Source organism: Echiichthys vipera (genome assembly GCF_963691815.1).
Source record: "Echiichthys vipera genome assembly, chromosome: 9".
Lineage (NCBI taxonomy): Eukaryota > Metazoa > Chordata > Actinopteri > Perciformes > Trachinidae > Echiichthys > Echiichthys vipera.
Window position 1 is genome coordinate 7,655,674 of NC_139834.1, and position 16,700 is coordinate 7,672,373.

The window sequence follows — 16,700 nt, forward strand, 5'->3', positions numbered from 1 at the left end:
CGGGTTTGAGAATGACTTTCTGTCACGTTCTGTTTACATTGTAGCAGCCAACAGCGTTGGGCATTGTGGGTGGCCAGGGTTGTCTGTTGTTGGGTGCAGCTACTGTAGGCTGGCAATGGGTGAAATGGAGTTTGCCAATCCTGCAGCTGCTTCGGAGCCTCAGCGAAGGAGGCGTTATTTGTCCCAGCAGCTGAGTGAGCAGAGACGGGCAAAAACCAGAGTCAATATAGGCCGAGCATTCACTCCATGGACTGAGAGAAATGAGAGAAACGCCATTCAAATGCACGCCCAAATTGCTACGTTTCTCCTTGATCGGTAAGCTAACTTTTCATGTTTACTTACCTTAACGGTAACTGTCAGTCAAACTCCCCTCCAATTCTTATTTTTATGGTGCGAAACAAACTCAAATAGACTCTGGTCTCCTGTAGCCCACTAGACCGGGTCTGACGAACATGGCAGCCTGACTGACAATGTGCTGTTGCAACTACGATCTTGAGACACTGGATGGCAGTGTTCTGCTCATTCTCCATATTCAACCTTTAACTTAAGTATTCCTCACCACTTAGACTTTGTCACTCTTTATACTGTCACTGGACTTACTCCTTTGCTCCTGCCATATTTACTGCAGCCACTAGATGTCGCCACCAAAATAACATTTATTTTATATATGGCTGCAAGAAGCTGCTTGTACAAACGGCCTATGGGGTGTTTTTTTTAAAGAGGACCCTCACAGAGGCCTTCATTTTGTAGTCTTCAATACAGGAAGGAACGATGTGATACTGCCCTTGCTCTCACTGACTACATGTTTGTGCCTTGTACTGTATAGTCTCATTTTAAACGGTTTGGTTCATTTGTTGATGAATAGCATTTGTTTTTCTGCTCTATTTATAACAAATGTTGCTCCATGATACTTTTTGATTTTTACATCTGCATGTCACCTAGAAGAACCAATTACTACATCAGAGTATCATACAGAATAGTTCTTTTATGAGAAGAAATACGGCTGTCATAGGGTCTTGACTTACTCAATGTAGAAATAAGTTGACAGTCGCACACATTGTCACACCAGCCTTTTGTCATTTTTGTTGTGATACTCTGTGCTCTAGCACCAATGATTGCTGTTGTAAAGGTTTGTACTGTTTTAAAATGATTTTCGTCTGTTTCCTGGATGAGACGTTACAGACAGTAGAAATCTGGTACCAATATGTTTCAGTCTTGTTAAGTAGGACAAAAAACACAATGTGAATGCATAGACTTTCTATATTTTTAATAAATAATTTTGTGTGTAACCAGTGTATGTTAAACGGTTTACCTGTACATCATAGGCATATTCAGTATGCATCACATTCACTGTACCTTGATCACCCTTTAAGATGACGCTTTTAAAATTATTCAAAAACTACAAATGGATGTGTGTATTCTAGCAGAGAGACAAGACTAAATGACACACATGGTTTAGTTTGTGGTCTTTATATTAGAAAAAGTAATGTGCAGCTTAACTAGAGGCAATGTTTTACCCGTATTTCATGCCAAAAGCACAAACGCATACACAACTAAATATATTCCTCACAAACTACGTTTAACAGCATTGCTTTGAGCAGTAAAACGACAAGACTTACCACTTTTTCAAGCTAATTATTCTAGAGACTGAGTTTTTGATGAAACATTCAAGTCATCGGTCCAAGTGTGTGATCATGTTGTCCAATAAGGCACTGATCAATAATTAAAATCAACCTTTGTTGATACATTGTACAAGTGCACCAGAGCTGATAACTAGGCACTTCCTGTTCTCTGCCGAGGGTGCAGCGGTGCGACACGAAGAGAAGCGGCCTTCAGTGCTTTTCAGGTCCACTGTATGTGAGACTAATAAGCGTCTGACTGTCCCAAGTCCTTTAGCAATGCACTGTATTATGTTGCTCATCATCATTAGAAGAACAGGAGGGTTGACTCTCTAAATGTCAAACCCAGGTCTCTGGGTAACTTCTGGGGCCCTTTGGTTTTCCAAACCGGTTCCCAAATCCTGTAGAAGATGAAGATGGTGTCAATAAAAATTGTATGTAACATTATAAAATATGTTAATGTCATATCGACGTAGATGCAGGCCTACCAAGTTTGAACACTGAAGATGAGGCGCCATATGATGGTGCTCCAGGTTGAGCCGGAGGTGGTGGAGGGGCAGTTTTAGCTGAAAATGCAGTTTGTAAACACATAAGCCATACTTTTCCTATAAATGTCATGCATTCAACTAAAATTTGAATTAGCATCACTTACGTTTTTGTTTGTGTCTAAAAAACTTCAGGCTCTGAACAAAATAAACAGAAATATAGATTTAGTTGGATACACTTTTCGATTTACTTGTAGCCATTAGTTATGTGTTCTGTAGCTTGTGTGTTACCCTTGTCCGAGACATGCCCTTCTCGTTGCTTTTGCCTGATTTGTTTCCTGATGTGTCAGTGTTAATGGGGGGGCTGTGGTTTACATCATGCTCAGCTTGTGCTGATAAACACAGAAACAGATAGGAAATGAAATGCTGCATTTGAAACTGCCCTGATGAAGACCTGATGAAGACTTTGTGAGAAAGAATAATTACCTGTATATTAAGACTTAAGACTAAGAATCACCACAACCTTAGATATGTGATGCAGCCTATGTGGATGAATATTTTTTATATGTCAAGGATACATTTCTAATAATACCACTGTGTGAAAAAGGCCACTGCGATCTAATGTCTGAAGCAACTCACCACTTCCTGCTCCAGCCACGACCACAGGAGGTGGAGTGAGCTGCTGAACTGCAGTCAGGGGCTCTGCAGCAGAAACACAATGATAAACTACCCTCGTAAAGGCACAGTCATTTAGATCAATCATAAACTAGACAGCAACAAACTTGGTATTTTACAGCTTTTTTGTCTCAGTTTGGTCTCCCAAGTGGTGAAAATGGGTACGAAATACTAACTTTAACCTGCATGCTGTTGTGTGTACGCAACACAGTGCAACCTTGCAAAATGTGATAAATGGGCGGATTACAGTAAACAACAAATGATTTGGCCTCTGACCTAAACTGCTACATCAAAGGTCTGTCAACAGTCATAATAATTCAATTAAACAATGAATTGCAAATGTATTAGACTACTGTGTAGCCAACGCTTCAGAGAACTACATCATTTCCTTCATTATCATGAGCACTGTTAGTTTAAACTTCCTCTGCCCTAGTGCTGTTAGCATGCACTAGCTGTTAAGGGAATTTGTTTGGCCCTTTTTAAAATTGAAAGCTTGAATTCATGACTTAAAGGGGAACACATTACGGACATGTCAGATTCATACTTATATTGGGTTTCTATAGAACACATTAAACATATTATATTTAGCATGCTTTCTGTCTGAATATACCTGTATTCACACATTGCCAGACCATAATCAGTGTCTAAGTATGGTCTGGCTACATTGGCGTATCATTTTGAGATAGGAAAAAAACATTCAGGCCTTTTTGTATTTCTTTATCGCCTGAGTCGTCTCACTAGAGAAAGAAGTGATCGGAGTTGTTCACAGGTTTGGCTGTTGTCTGTTTTGTGCGACGGAGCGTATAGATCGGTAAATAGTATTTTGAAAGGTTGTTAGGTCAGAGTGAACAGCCCCATAGTATAGTATTGACATCACTATTGTAGAGAAGTCCTGACGGCTCGTTTAAAGGCACAGTCCCTGAATACAGGCTGTGTGCATTTCTCTATGGAATCAGATTGAGCGTTTTTGATACTTTCATCTTATGTACTGTATATAGCACATGACTTGCCTTATAATAAATAAAGAAAAGACATGGATCTCCTACTTTTTACAATATGGGACCTTTTAATCTTTAGTAGGAATGAAGGGGCTTAGGCTTAAGTGCAGACAGGCTGGGAAAGTTGGAAGTATTAAGAGATGGACTAGCATGTTGCTGTTTTTTTGTCTTTTTGTGGGCGTTGTTCGAAATATATTGCTATATATTTCAGGTACAATGAAAGCAGAAGAGAAAGAGTCTTCGTTCCTGTGATAGAATATCTTACCTGGTCTGGAACTTTTAGCCCGGACGCTCTGGGGGCAACATTTTAAAGCAAAAATATCAATGTCTTATCAAATGGAAACTCACATATTAATCACTGAATAGAAAAGCACTGAGAGGAGTGTAGGAAAATGACTCAGTGATTGTCACTCTGTTTTTGAAGTATTTGTCATTACCTTGCTCCTGCTCATAACAACATCAAGGAATTTCTTGGGCTGAGCGGTGCCGTCCCACTCAGATGAAAAGCCTACTCTTGGAAAGAGACGTGTCGTTTCTAATGGCTGCGGGCAGAGGGCGGCTTTCTTGTGAACTATTGGAAAAGAGCGCTTCACTTAGACAACAAGTGCTGCAGGGTGAGCTGAATTGTGTGTATCTTGTAAGGAGGAAATTATGTACTGACCCTCTTCTGTGGGGAGGATGAAGGACTCTGAGGTTCTGTCAGGAAGTGGAGGAGTCAGGCTCTCCCCAGCTACACAACCCAAGATAATCAACTTCTAATTTCTAATAAGAAGGAATTCACTTGTCTTTTTTGTGTGGGTGGTATAATATGATTTTACACATTTGCGTTGAATGTTTATTGATTTTTCCATCATGCAGTATAGTGAGCTTACTTTGAGGAAGCAGCGGAGGAGTCAGTGGGTCCAGAGGTGGACAGTAAGGGTGGAGGTTGGAAGTTGTATTTAATACAAGATCAGGATGTGTCACTGGTGCTGGAGAAATCACAAGAAAATACTATTAAAATGATCACAAGCAGCATGAAATATTTGATATAATAAATGCGATATTGAGTCTCTCTAAATGGGTTAAAAAACGACTCATAATCTGGTAATTACAACAGCACATCATGATTGTATTCATCATGTAATTACTTACATACATAATTTATCACTTTGTCCACTGACTTCATTTTTAGCCAGTGAACATTGTGTTATTATAAGTATCTTACCTGTGAAGGTCATTTTTGCTTTCATACTCTACAAGAGAGAGAAGGATGTTGCTGTTACATACCTGATGTAATATTTCTAATGCTCTGTCTGTTTATTCTAGTTGAAATTCTAGTATTTTATACAGAATGAAGTCAATCAGTATTAGTGTAAATGTCAGGATAGTTGAAGGGGTCTAAGGGTCCCATATTTTGCTTATTCTCAGGTTCATATTTGTATTTTGGGTTCCTACTAGAACATGTTTACTTGCTTTAATGTTCAAAAAACACACTATTTTTTTCTCTGACTATTCCTGTATTCTTTCTCTGTCAGAAATGCTACGCGTTAGCGCATGTATCTTTAAGCACCCCTCCTGAAAAAGGCCAGGCTGCTCTGATTGGTCAGCATTTCTGGATCTTCCACATCTGCGCTCTCGGCGTCTCTGCACCGTCATTGCCGCTGATGGCTTGTTTTAGATACAGGCGCTTTAGACAAGCCATCAGAACTTCAGCTTCAAGCACACAGCTTCTGAATAGGAGCTGTGTGCATTTCTCTGTAGATTTGGATTTTTTAATGGGTTGATACTCTCCCAGTATTCATACAGCACCTCGGCCTGCGAGACGAAAGAAGAAATCTCCCTTTTTTACAATATGGGACTTTTGAAAGTGCTTGTATCATCCACATTCTCACTTGAACTGACTTCATTATGTGCTCACATTATGTGACTATAAGTAAGTCATCATATAACTTATCTTTCAAACCCTCATGGCACTAACTTAGGGAAAGTCACACATCAGCTAATGGAAAGGCTTGACTCTTACTTTACTCCTCAGCCAAGGTTTGGTCTCAGTCTGAGATGCAGCAGCAGCTGGCTTTGAATCCCCAAACCATTCTGAAGACAGTCCTATTCTGTTCAGGATGACTGCTGGCGTGACCTCTGACCTCTGCTCCACAGGAGCTGTCAATTTCATTATTACATTTTTAAGTATAACCTACTATTACATACAATGATTTATTATTTTGTTCATCAATTGAATGATTGTTATTCATGATATTATGAAGTCACCTTGATCCAGAGCTAACTCAAATGATTCTGGGGTTCTCTCTGGTAGTGGAGGGACAGGTGAGGGGGGATTGCCTATAAGTGTATGGAAAAAAAGTGTCATAGTTTAGGGATACTGTTTATAGTGTTATATATTTCAGATATTTTCCGTGTATCTTCTCACCTCCTAGCTCTCTGACAGCCTCAGCAGCAGCATTGGGTGGAATGATAACCATTAAGCTTTCACAGGGATCTGAGTGCTCTAAAAAGACAGAATCATAACAGGTTTTATCACATGTATATATGTTGAGGGTGAGGGAGGAATATGCTCAAGCCTCATAGAAACTTGGGGTTTATATTCCAGATTTTTGTTAATTAACACTGAGAATACCAACCTGCATCCACAGCCATTATAAAGGATTCAGGGGTTCGTTGAGGTAGGGGAGGAGGTACGTCCTCATCTCTATGAACTTCAATAGTACCTATAACATGCAAATTGGTTAATGCAAATGTCTACATGATGACTTTGTACCACACTATTGTCTTTTGTAGTACTCTGGACTAACTTGCGCACAACTATGACCATTTATTTACCTGTTACAGAGGAGTTAAGCTCCAGAGTCTGGTCATTTAGACACAGTGAGGGCGTGCTTATGATGGGGCCAACTGTCCATTGTATGGCATCTTCAGAAGGGTCCAGTGGTGCCTCCTCTGAGGAAGGGGAGCTCATTGGAGTGTCAAAGTAGGGGTCTTCCACCATCAGACGAATGGCTGCTGCCACAGCCGGTGAAGGTGGAGGGTTTAGTGACGGTATGTCATTTCTCTCCTGTATCCTACCCAGTTTGGGTGATGACCTGGGTTCCTCCTGCAGGTCCTGGATGATGGCAAGAGCCTCAGGAAGGGGCTGGAGTAGATGCCATTGCTCCTGGTCCCTCTGCGTGTCTTCAGCTCTCAGTGCAATGTGATTTACTGAAGCGGAAGGCAAGGGAGTGTGGTACTGTGGTGAAACATCCCTCTCCTCATCAGGCAAGTGCTGGAATTGTGTCAGCAAATCCAACTCCTCACTCAGGTCGGAGAGCTCACTTTCAGTGTCAGGCGTGATAGTAGATGGAACCACCTTCACCTGGACAATTAAACAGGAGTGTGAGGCCAACAGCTTTTGATAAATGAAGAAAATTTGAATGTAAAAGCATTAATGCTTGGCAAATATGTGCATTCAATATCAGTGTGTGCAATAGTATACAATATGTAAATATAGATGTGTAAAACAGTTGAATAAATCACTATTGTTTGTGCTCCAGGGAAAGCAGTAACCTTATTGATAGAATCTTTATCGTTCATTTGTCTGCAAATCTGATGATTTTTCACTCAATCACATGACTGCGTTCTATATCAGTGCTACTCAAACCACAAGAGAGCAACAGCTGTTGTTTCTGTTTTGCTGATCATGATGGTTGTGCTTGTCAGTTGGTGTTGGTGGAGCCTGTGCTGTGTTATACATTTCCATTGTTTCTGCGTAGCCTGGCTCATTCACAAGGCAGTGCTCCTGGTCACTCACCTCCTTTCTGTGGCTCTGTGCATCCACAGACTGCAGATATCTCTCAAACAGCAACTTGATAGTTCTGTACACAAGCTCATATTGTTCCTGGGGTTAAACAACGAAAACCTGCTTTGTTAGGTGACAGAGCCCTGGGGCATGACGCACAAAACATAAATCAAAAGATCTTTGATAGAAGGAAGTAACTGACTTGAATAATTAACTGACATGTGGTTCTGCTTGTTGAGAGATTTGCAATGTGATGCATTGTTAATAAAAATTAAAAAAACAGCTTCTACCTTGGTTTGAACCACTGAGGGCCTCTGGGTTCTCATGTTTTGAACTAAGTCAAAGATATTAAAATCTGGAGTGATCATCTAAAAACAAAGACACAGACAGCATAATAGGGCAGTGATCTTTACCGTTAAATTAATCTGACTTTACATAGATGATTTGCAGAAATCCGTGAGGCAGGAATATTTTACCTGTTTCTTGAGTAGGTTCCAAGTATAATCAATGACACACAGGACTCCAGTTCTACCACAGCCAGCACTACAATCAAAGCAACAAAAAGTCACATTTTAACCAGCTTAACTCCAGCAACAGTGACATTTCAATATGAATACTCAAATTGTTATTAGTCTTAGAAGAGTTGAGGAAGGCATCAGCCATAATGGTATTTTTCAAACAACAGATTTTCCAACACAGTGTCATGATTATCTTGATTCTCTCTGGTAGTCATTGTACTGCATTGTCCAAAACCGCACCCAATCAGTGCCAAGCATGTTTAAACAAATGCTGTTAGGGATTTCCAAATTCCAATTCAATCCTCAAAAGGCTCAATTCAGTGGACTTCTTTGAATTTCTGAGATTAAAGTAAAACAAATCATGTTTAAGGCTTTGACACAAAATCTGGAATAACACTCGCTTCTGAGGTTAGTAATATTTTGCCCTTTTCCTCTGAGTGTTGAGGAACAAAATCACATTAAGTCTTAGTCTTTGACAGCTGTTTAGTGGTGGTATCAGTCAGAAGCGGGGTGATTTCCTGGTAGGTTGGATCTGCCACTGACTCAACATTCCACTTCTGACACATCGTCCTAAAAATGGCGTGGGCAGATAATGTGAGTGGCATTCTTTCAGATCGCCACTCACATTATTGTATACAGTATTCATATCAATAGTAACTTACAGTAAAGTTAGGTAATTAGTTATCAAAACAAAAGGTACCAAACATAGAAAGCCAAAAGATCAGTTACAATATTGTATGTACTTCAAATAACATATTGATGTGGAAAGTATTGTAAACCAACTCGGTCTTTGTGAATCATCCCTATTTTTTTATCCTACTAAACAAAGTCGTTTCCAATGAAACTCGTTTTCTATACGCTTGAGATGGATCATTGATGAAGCACAGAATACATGAATTTATGTGTCTGAACTGATATAAGTCACAATTCTTGAGATTAACTAACTGTAAGTGCAAGTACTAAGGTGGCTTTAAAATCAGCCAAAGTGTAAGTGCTGGAAAAACTGAGGGGAATTGCCCACACATAGATTTCTTAACCTAGTGGGTCGATGGCTACCCGCCTACGCAAGCTTCCTGTCTCAAATACAAGGGAGGAGGTGTCTGAAGTGTACATATGTTGCCCACAGCAATACGTTCCCATAGTAACTACTCAATCAGAACCAAAAGTGTGATCACTGCTTGCCTGAAACAAAATAGGCACTGTCCATCAGTAATCATGATACTAATCACTATAAACACTATTTCTATAGCACCTGCCACACAGTACATGAGATTAAAAAAGATGAGTCCTAAAGTGTTTCTTATGGAAATTTACGTAAGTTCAGATATACTGTATGTATTTGATGCTCTGCATACTTCTTTGCATTTAGAAGCAGAGACAATCGAGAAATGGTGCTAAACCATTCAGATACTTAAAAACTAGGAATTATAAACTGAAACAGAAGTCTGTTCACTGATTACTAAAAGAGCAAAAATGAATTCAGTCTCTTTGCATCTGAAAGTGCAAGAAATGGTCTGTTTTTTCTATATTTCTAAGCTTGAAAAATGTGGACTGAGTGCTTTCTTAAACTTAAGTCGTAATAATACCAAGCTTTATGCCTCTGAACCGGTTTTGCAGGTGTTTGTTTTGACCTTTAGGGCTCCTTAATAGTATGTCTTTCTTTGATTCAGCCCCAATAACAATAATCTCTCTTCTAACTTTATTTCATTTCAAATACTTGTTAGTCATCCAAGTTTGGGTTGTAAATTTCACACCATGTGGATGTATAATTTGGCTTAGTGGCAGCACGTACAGTATGAATAGTGGACCAAATATGGAGCCCTGCGGAACACCATATGTGTGAGTATTTGAAGCCTATTTACCAATACTGTAAAATTTAAATCAATGAACCAGTTGAGGACAAGAAATTCCAACAAAATGCTTTTATCAGTCCGGATTGCCTGATTGATATTTGCCGTAGATGTTACTTTCGCTAAGACAGCTATTTAATTAAATGCTATAGGGAAGCCTGACCTGCAGTGGATACAAAAAGGGATGTCATCATGGTCTTGATAGGAACGCATCTCATGCAACATGTCCAGAATGGGAGGGATGGAGTCAGGTACGCCGTGATCTGGCCAGTTGAAATAGTGCAGCTGTTTCAAAGATCGGCTACACTGGAAAAAAATGTATAATAACAATGCAAGCTTCTTTAAAGAGCTCATATAATAACACAGTCATAAACAGTTCAAGGCAAAGCCATTAATCTTGCTTTTTGCTACTGTATCATTGTGAAAGAGTTACATGAATGAAATTATTTTAGTAGATTTACTATCTCGACCACATTAGTTTTGAGATTTCAACGACTGTCTCTAGTCTTTGTAGCAACTAACAACAATATTAGCTGATAATCTCTTGCTTGTCTCAGGGGAATTACAGTTGTTCTCACAGTCAGGGTACAGTATAAACACTACTTACGTTACGATAAGTCACCCTTAACGTCCTTGTCAGATAATCTCCTTTGTTTTCCTCAGAATCCTGTAAAAAAAAACAAAAAAAACAGACAGCACTGCGTCTTTAAGGTGAGTACTTATTCTTGCTATTAAAAAAACAAAAGCTGCATAATGTGAATTTATTGTGTATTGTAATAATAGTATAACCACGTATAGTGACCAAGATTGTGTAAGATTATAATATAAGCATATATCATGGAACAGTTCAGCAGGAAGTGTTTCTGTGAAATTCTAAAAATACTCACACAATAAACTGTGAAAGGCTCACAAAAAAATGGCTGCTCTTGTTTCTGCGGCCAGTAGCGCTCACACTTTTTCTATGAAAAATAAAAGTAAAAAGCACAGTGTTTTTCACATTTCACACAGTTCTAAATAGTTTAATGTACGCATCAAACAAATACGTGCAGTAACCTAGTGTAGTGGTTTATAAAACCACAGTAAACTGACACGATGCAGAAGTATTGATGGTATACAAGCAATGGAACACTGTGTTGAAATGTAGAAAAGGGGGTTACCTTTCCCATCTCAAATTCTCGACAGGCCATCACTACGACCTTGCACAAAGGAGTTCAAAAGGTCAGTTAATTCAGTTAGTTTCTTGATCATTTTACCTGATGCATGCTCATAGTTTTGAGAGCAACATTATTGTGACCACAGATTGGCAGGTCATACCTTTACGTTGTACTCCCAAAGCATCCTCAAGAAGTCCAGTACCGTGTGAGGCAGAGGACCCTGAGTAGCAATGTAGGCCCTGGAGCCTGACACTCCCTGTAGACAAAATACAGCTTATAGTCAATGTTGCATCCTCGAGCAGACTTGACTTCGTCTCTTCCATTTGGCGACTTTTATTCACCTCAGTCCTTAGTTATCGTGGTTTTACACCAAGAAAGAAATCTGGCCCGCACCTCAGCACAAAACAAGGGCCGTAAAACACACATTAAAAACATAGCGCACATTAATGCCATCACTTCTGAGCTCTGACCTCTACTAAGTGATATTAATCAGGATTATATTTGGCATATTAACAAAATCAAAACATGACGAAAAACAAAGAATAGCTTCTGCTTGACTGCTTGCTACATTTTTATTGCTATCACTTATCGCTCCTTATCACTTATTTAGTTTGTACTTATTTCATTTTGCTGCTAAACTGCACGGTGCGTATTGTTGTATATTGTATAAACCTACGCTTAACCACAATGTCTGTTTGATTTATTTGATGTTAGCTTTATTTTGATTTGATTTATGTTTATGCTTATTGTTACTCTGATCCTTTCCCACCTTTGTATTGAAACTGTTGCACAGTAATTTCCCTCGGGATAAATAAAGCTTCTTGAATCTTGAATCTTGAATTGAACACTGTATACTGTAATTTAAATAATTAATATGCCAATTCCCAAATAATTCTAGGTCGCAACATCAAGAGTCGGAGGATGTTAGTTAACATTTGCACATTCCGCATTAGTTACACATAAACTGAAAATGAATTTATATGAAACATTAACGATTCTCCTGACGAGACACTGTTAAGTTACCTTGATGAAACTGGCGTTGATGTAGTCTTTGTCATTTTTAGCTGTGGTGAGAGTGAGCTTTACTCTTGTGTGGTCAACTAGAAGGAGAGGAATATGTGGTTAGAATATCCGTGTGGCACAACTCATTGACTGTGAGTCACATTTTCACACCTTTTTATGACAAAACAAAAACATGGAGAATTAGAATAAAATGAACATCAAATATAATATGTTAGTATTTGTACAATTTTCTCAATACCAGATGGACACATTCCACATTGTCCAATGGTAATAGATATTACTAAATATATTTGTTTTTTTATTAAATAAATCAGTAATGGTGTCCACATTATGAGTCAGAACATAGCACATTATTTATCACTTATCACTAATTATCACTTTGCATAATTTCAGGTCAACATACACATTAATTTACTGGCATCATTTGCATTATATGTATTTGCATTTAATGTCATGCAAACCAAAATACTATAAGCCTATGATTCTTTGATCCATCTGTGTTTGAATACATGGAGGTCAAAAATTCATCGTGTCCCAGGCATATTTGATCTGAACTGCCCTGATGCAGAATCATGTTTATCATTGTATGCAGAAGTGGCAAACCACATTTCTTTTTTTACAAATCTGACTTGTGCAAAGCTTACAGGGAACAATGTCTTTGTATCGGTTCTTCTTGATGTTCTCCTGCTTTTCTGCTGTCTTGGTGGGATAGGTCTTGTCAGTGCGGTACTTAATTGACTGACATTTCAACCTCTGAAAAACAGAAAAGAAAGTTATTCGGACTTCATACAGCTACATCATTATAGTCATAATCCCTTGAAGCCGTGTGAATGCCATATGGAAATTACTTCCTTTATGAAGGGTAATGTTCTATCTGTTGTCAGAGAGGTTACGTTTCAACTGCATGGTCATTTTGAGTTCCTATTTGATGGCGGTGCTGTATTAAATTGCCTTGTTATATCATTATATACTGCCATGGTGTTGTATTCCACATAAATATAGTTGATATACTGCTCATAGACAGAACCTCACAGGTGTAGCATCAAATGTAACATGTTTCATGGGAATGTTACAATTCCATTCTGACAAAGAGGAAGGAAGGAGACAAACATCTCTACACTTAACAAATGCTCAGACCATGGTACACAAGATGAAGGTATGGTTGAAAAGTGCACAACGATGAGAAGTAGTTCGAACTCCCTTCGGACAAGGCTGCCTCTCATCAGCCTTGGCTTCACACCTTGCTGCTGTGACAAAAATCTATGATAGTTTTGGCACATTTATGTTATTAATGTTTTGGCATTTTGTACAGTATTTTCATAGTTGTTCAGTCTTGCAGCAGAGTCAAGAAAAAGAGGGAGCAAATGGCAAGGGGATTACACGTAACCAATCATACGGTGGTCAAATATGGTCAGTTTTTACGTGATTCAACTCCGAATGACCAGAATCTATGACTCACTTTTCTACAAACTGTCATGATGGCGTTCAAACTGAGAGGATTTCCATCCGGAATTTACTGTGGAAGGTCTGACACCCAAATCAAAGTCATGGCACGTCCATGCTTACAGGATTAGTTAAGACACTGGTCTTTTTGTTCCGAGGCCAGTTCTCGCAGTTCCAAACAGTCTGCTAAAGGCCTTGCGGACCATCTGCGCTGCTTTCACCACAGAGTGCTTTTTGTTCTTAAAGGAAGTGATGCAATAGACCCCTTCCTCTAGAGTGGTCGGGGTGGGAGCAGCATGTGAAGCACACGGTGCTGTCCTCAGGCACTGGCGTGTCACTCATCACCATGGCAGCAGCCCACAGATGATGTCATCTTGGGTGTCAAGACTTCTTGAGGGAGGGGTGTTTTTTTGTGCGATTGTGCTTGTGTGTGAATGTATGCATTGACATACAAAACTGAAACGTGATAAATTAAAAAATGATAGATCCATTAAATAATCTTTGTTATGTTTAAAGTTATAATGCGTTTGCATATGGGTCTTCCTTATTTATGCGCCTTCAATGACAAGCATCAGTGCAAAGAGGAAGCACAAATGTGGCGTTACAATAGCAGAGTGTTACTTCCCTTAACATGACGAAGTCAGGAAAATATGAACATTATACTTACTGTCAGTTAATTCCGCATAAACAACCATAGCTTTTATGGCACAGTTTCTGAGGATGTGATAAAGAAAGCCACGGCAGAAAACAGTCTACTGTGTGGAAGCTTCAACTAACAACAGTACTTTAACAAAAAGTGACAGTTGACTCACCGCAAACTCCCCACTAATGCCATTTGGTGCCTGCTCGTCCACAACCTCCTGTCTCTCCAGCTGGGCCAGGAGGCTCCTCACTATCCAGGCCTGCTGCTCCATGGATAGCTGTACACTGCCTGGGATAGGGCACCTTTCACAGGCATGACACAAAGGTCCTCATCCAGGGGTTATGGATTTGGGTCACTGAGGCTTTGGGTTCAGGTCTGTGGCGCTTCTGTTGCTGCCGCACGGAGCACTTCTCTATTGCAACTGTCACATCAAGGAACTATTGTGAGGGAACGTGTGAAGTGTCTTAGAGGAAGCACGAGTAAGCTAACAGGTTCTGTAGTCAGATTAAAAATATTGCCGCGCCCCCTGGGTGTCTCTCACTGGGTCCTAAAGCCACATGGGTGTTTCATAGCATGACAGTGCCGCAGTGGGGACTAGGAGGGTAACACCCACATAGTGGGCCACACATTTATGCATATAAGCTGTCATGAACATCTGTTCCTACTCAAAGTCAGAGTTCACTGCAGGCAGTCTAGCCTGTTGGACAACATTCACCAGAGGAGGGGAGGAGGGATGTGGGCAGGGATGGAGGCAGCAGCAGAGGGAGTGGTAAAGAGAGGGGGTGTCTGAGAATCCTGAAAATCCTGATGTTCTGAGCCAGTAATGAGCAGCAACCCACTCAACTCTCTTGGTCTTTATTTATGCCTATGCATTTGTTTTGGTAAACCACCATACAGTATTGATGAAATACTATCAAATAAACTCTGCCATTTATAATTTAACTAAAAAGGATTTAGAGAGCAATGCAGGGAGGTCTATTTGAAGGAGCTTTTGACCTTAAGTTACCCTTACAAGACTTTTTATTAGCAAGCTGGGCAAGAGTGTGAATAAGATTGATAAAACATAAGAAGATCCGATACAGTTGATGTAAAGATGAAAAAAAGATAGTAAAGAGAACGTACTGAGAACAGGCTTACCTGCAAGCTGACATGCAGTTCATGCGAGAAGAGGCAGCCTACTGTGCCTCAGTTGACACAATGAAGACAACCATGTATTTCAACCTGCATTCAGCAGGTGTTATCCTCTGTATCAGTAGCATGGTGACATCTAGTGGCTTTGTGGGAGACTTACACAAAGAGATATTCTGACATGGAACTAAGTGGTTCAATTTACTCAGTCATTTGTGGGTTTTTGTTGTCAAAACCATCATCGCATATGACTCGAGTTTGAAAAATGTGATTGCTCCCTCTCTGCCTGCTGCTTGTATGGCTGGTTAGGCTTCCTGGATCAGGAGTCAATGAACTGCCTACACCTGAGTAAAGTGGCTTCATATCTAATGTCTCTTCCCACCAGCTGGTTTGGTCAAGTATTTGTGTTCTGTTTGCATCCATCACGCTATTTTATTCATACGCTTGATTCATCACTGACCTGCCTGATTAACATAATAATTGGTATTTTACCTAAAGTTTAGAAAAAAAGTTTATTTCATGTGTGATTTCCTGTGTCTGTCATTGACTTTAGGCCAGTTCTTGACAAAATAGAAACACAGTTGGAAAATTGTGAAATGGCTTTCTCAAAGGTGGAAGAACAGCTCAGACTGTAACTGCGTGTTGCCATATTGAAAATGCAGTTGCCTCATAATGAAACCAGTGGCTCAAGGGGCTTTTCAGTGACATGAATTACATTTAGCTTATTTGTGTGCTATGTTGTATGTATGTGTGGGGCATAGCAGCACGAAAATCCATTTCTGAAACCCACAATGCGCCTGCAGGAAGCTGCGATCACCACAGTCCAACTCTACAGCTTCCTGCAGGCACATTGAGTCTAGTTGTTAAGATATAGCATACCTACGTTCAACATCAAAATGAGGACACTGTGTCTGATTTTGCTTTTTCATGGTGAGTGGGTGATTTACTTAAACTTTTTGATACCGTTTTTATTTATTCCTAAATGCCTTAAAGGGACATTTTTCTCTATGCCTTTTGGAAAATGGAAAAAATAGATAGAATGTCCATTTCAGGGGGTAGGTTTTTGCAAACATCTGTTTCAATGATGTCAGTTTTAATAGTAATTGTGATTTTAGTAACAATACAAACATTAGTAGTAACTGGGAAATATAAAGATATTGATCGATAAAAACTTCAAACGTATGTAAGCATCTGTAATATTATTCGGTCTAAACATATGGGTCAAAAAATAAACTTAAATCAGTTCAATTAAAAGTTAAATACATTGTGAAACAAGCTGAGACGAGCATTTCTCTGATTGCTGTGGTCATGGGCATTTCTATTCTGACTGGACTCTTGTCTTTCAGCAAGTCTTCAGCTCCAGTGTGGAAAAGAGAACATCAAAGCGTATAT

General features: G+C 39.5%; 1 protein-coding gene across 2 annotated transcripts; it reads right to left on the bottom strand.

Annotated features, from left to right (window-relative positions):
* Window positions 1–1,271: 1,271 nt before the first annotated feature.
* ptpn22 (protein tyrosine phosphatase non-receptor type 22) lies at window positions 1,272–15,340 on the bottom strand. Of its 2 annotated transcripts, XM_083920604.1 has the most exons (27): window positions 15,318–15,340; window positions 14,350–14,601; window positions 12,739–12,847; window positions 12,095–12,171; window positions 11,232–11,327; window positions 11,075–11,113; window positions 10,805–10,876; window positions 10,525–10,584; window positions 10,081–10,223; window positions 8,026–8,092; window positions 7,840–7,917; window positions 7,562–7,648; window positions 6,598–7,126; window positions 6,399–6,485; window positions 6,188–6,265; window positions 6,028–6,099; window positions 5,783–5,919; window positions 4,985–5,012; window positions 4,650–4,748; window positions 4,439–4,507; window positions 4,215–4,348; window positions 4,043–4,070; window positions 2,744–2,806; window positions 2,396–2,496; window positions 2,272–2,302; window positions 2,108–2,185; window positions 1,272–2,020 (listed from the first exon to the last, which is right to left on the bottom strand). In XM_083920604.1, the coding sequence occupies exons 2-27, from the start codon at window positions 14,449–14,451 to the stop codon at window positions 1,959–1,961; spliced, it is 2,526 nt and encodes an 841-aa protein (XP_083776730.1). In that variant the 5' UTR covers window positions 14,452–14,601; window positions 15,318–15,340; the 3' UTR covers window positions 1,272–1,958. The 2 variants fall into 2 exon arrangements, with proteins under 2 accessions (XP_083776730.1, XP_083776731.1); XM_083920605.1 differs by lacking the exon at window positions 15,318–15,340 and having other exon boundaries at window positions 14,350–14,608.
* Between the last annotated feature and the right edge of the window lie 1,360 nt (window positions 15,341–16,700).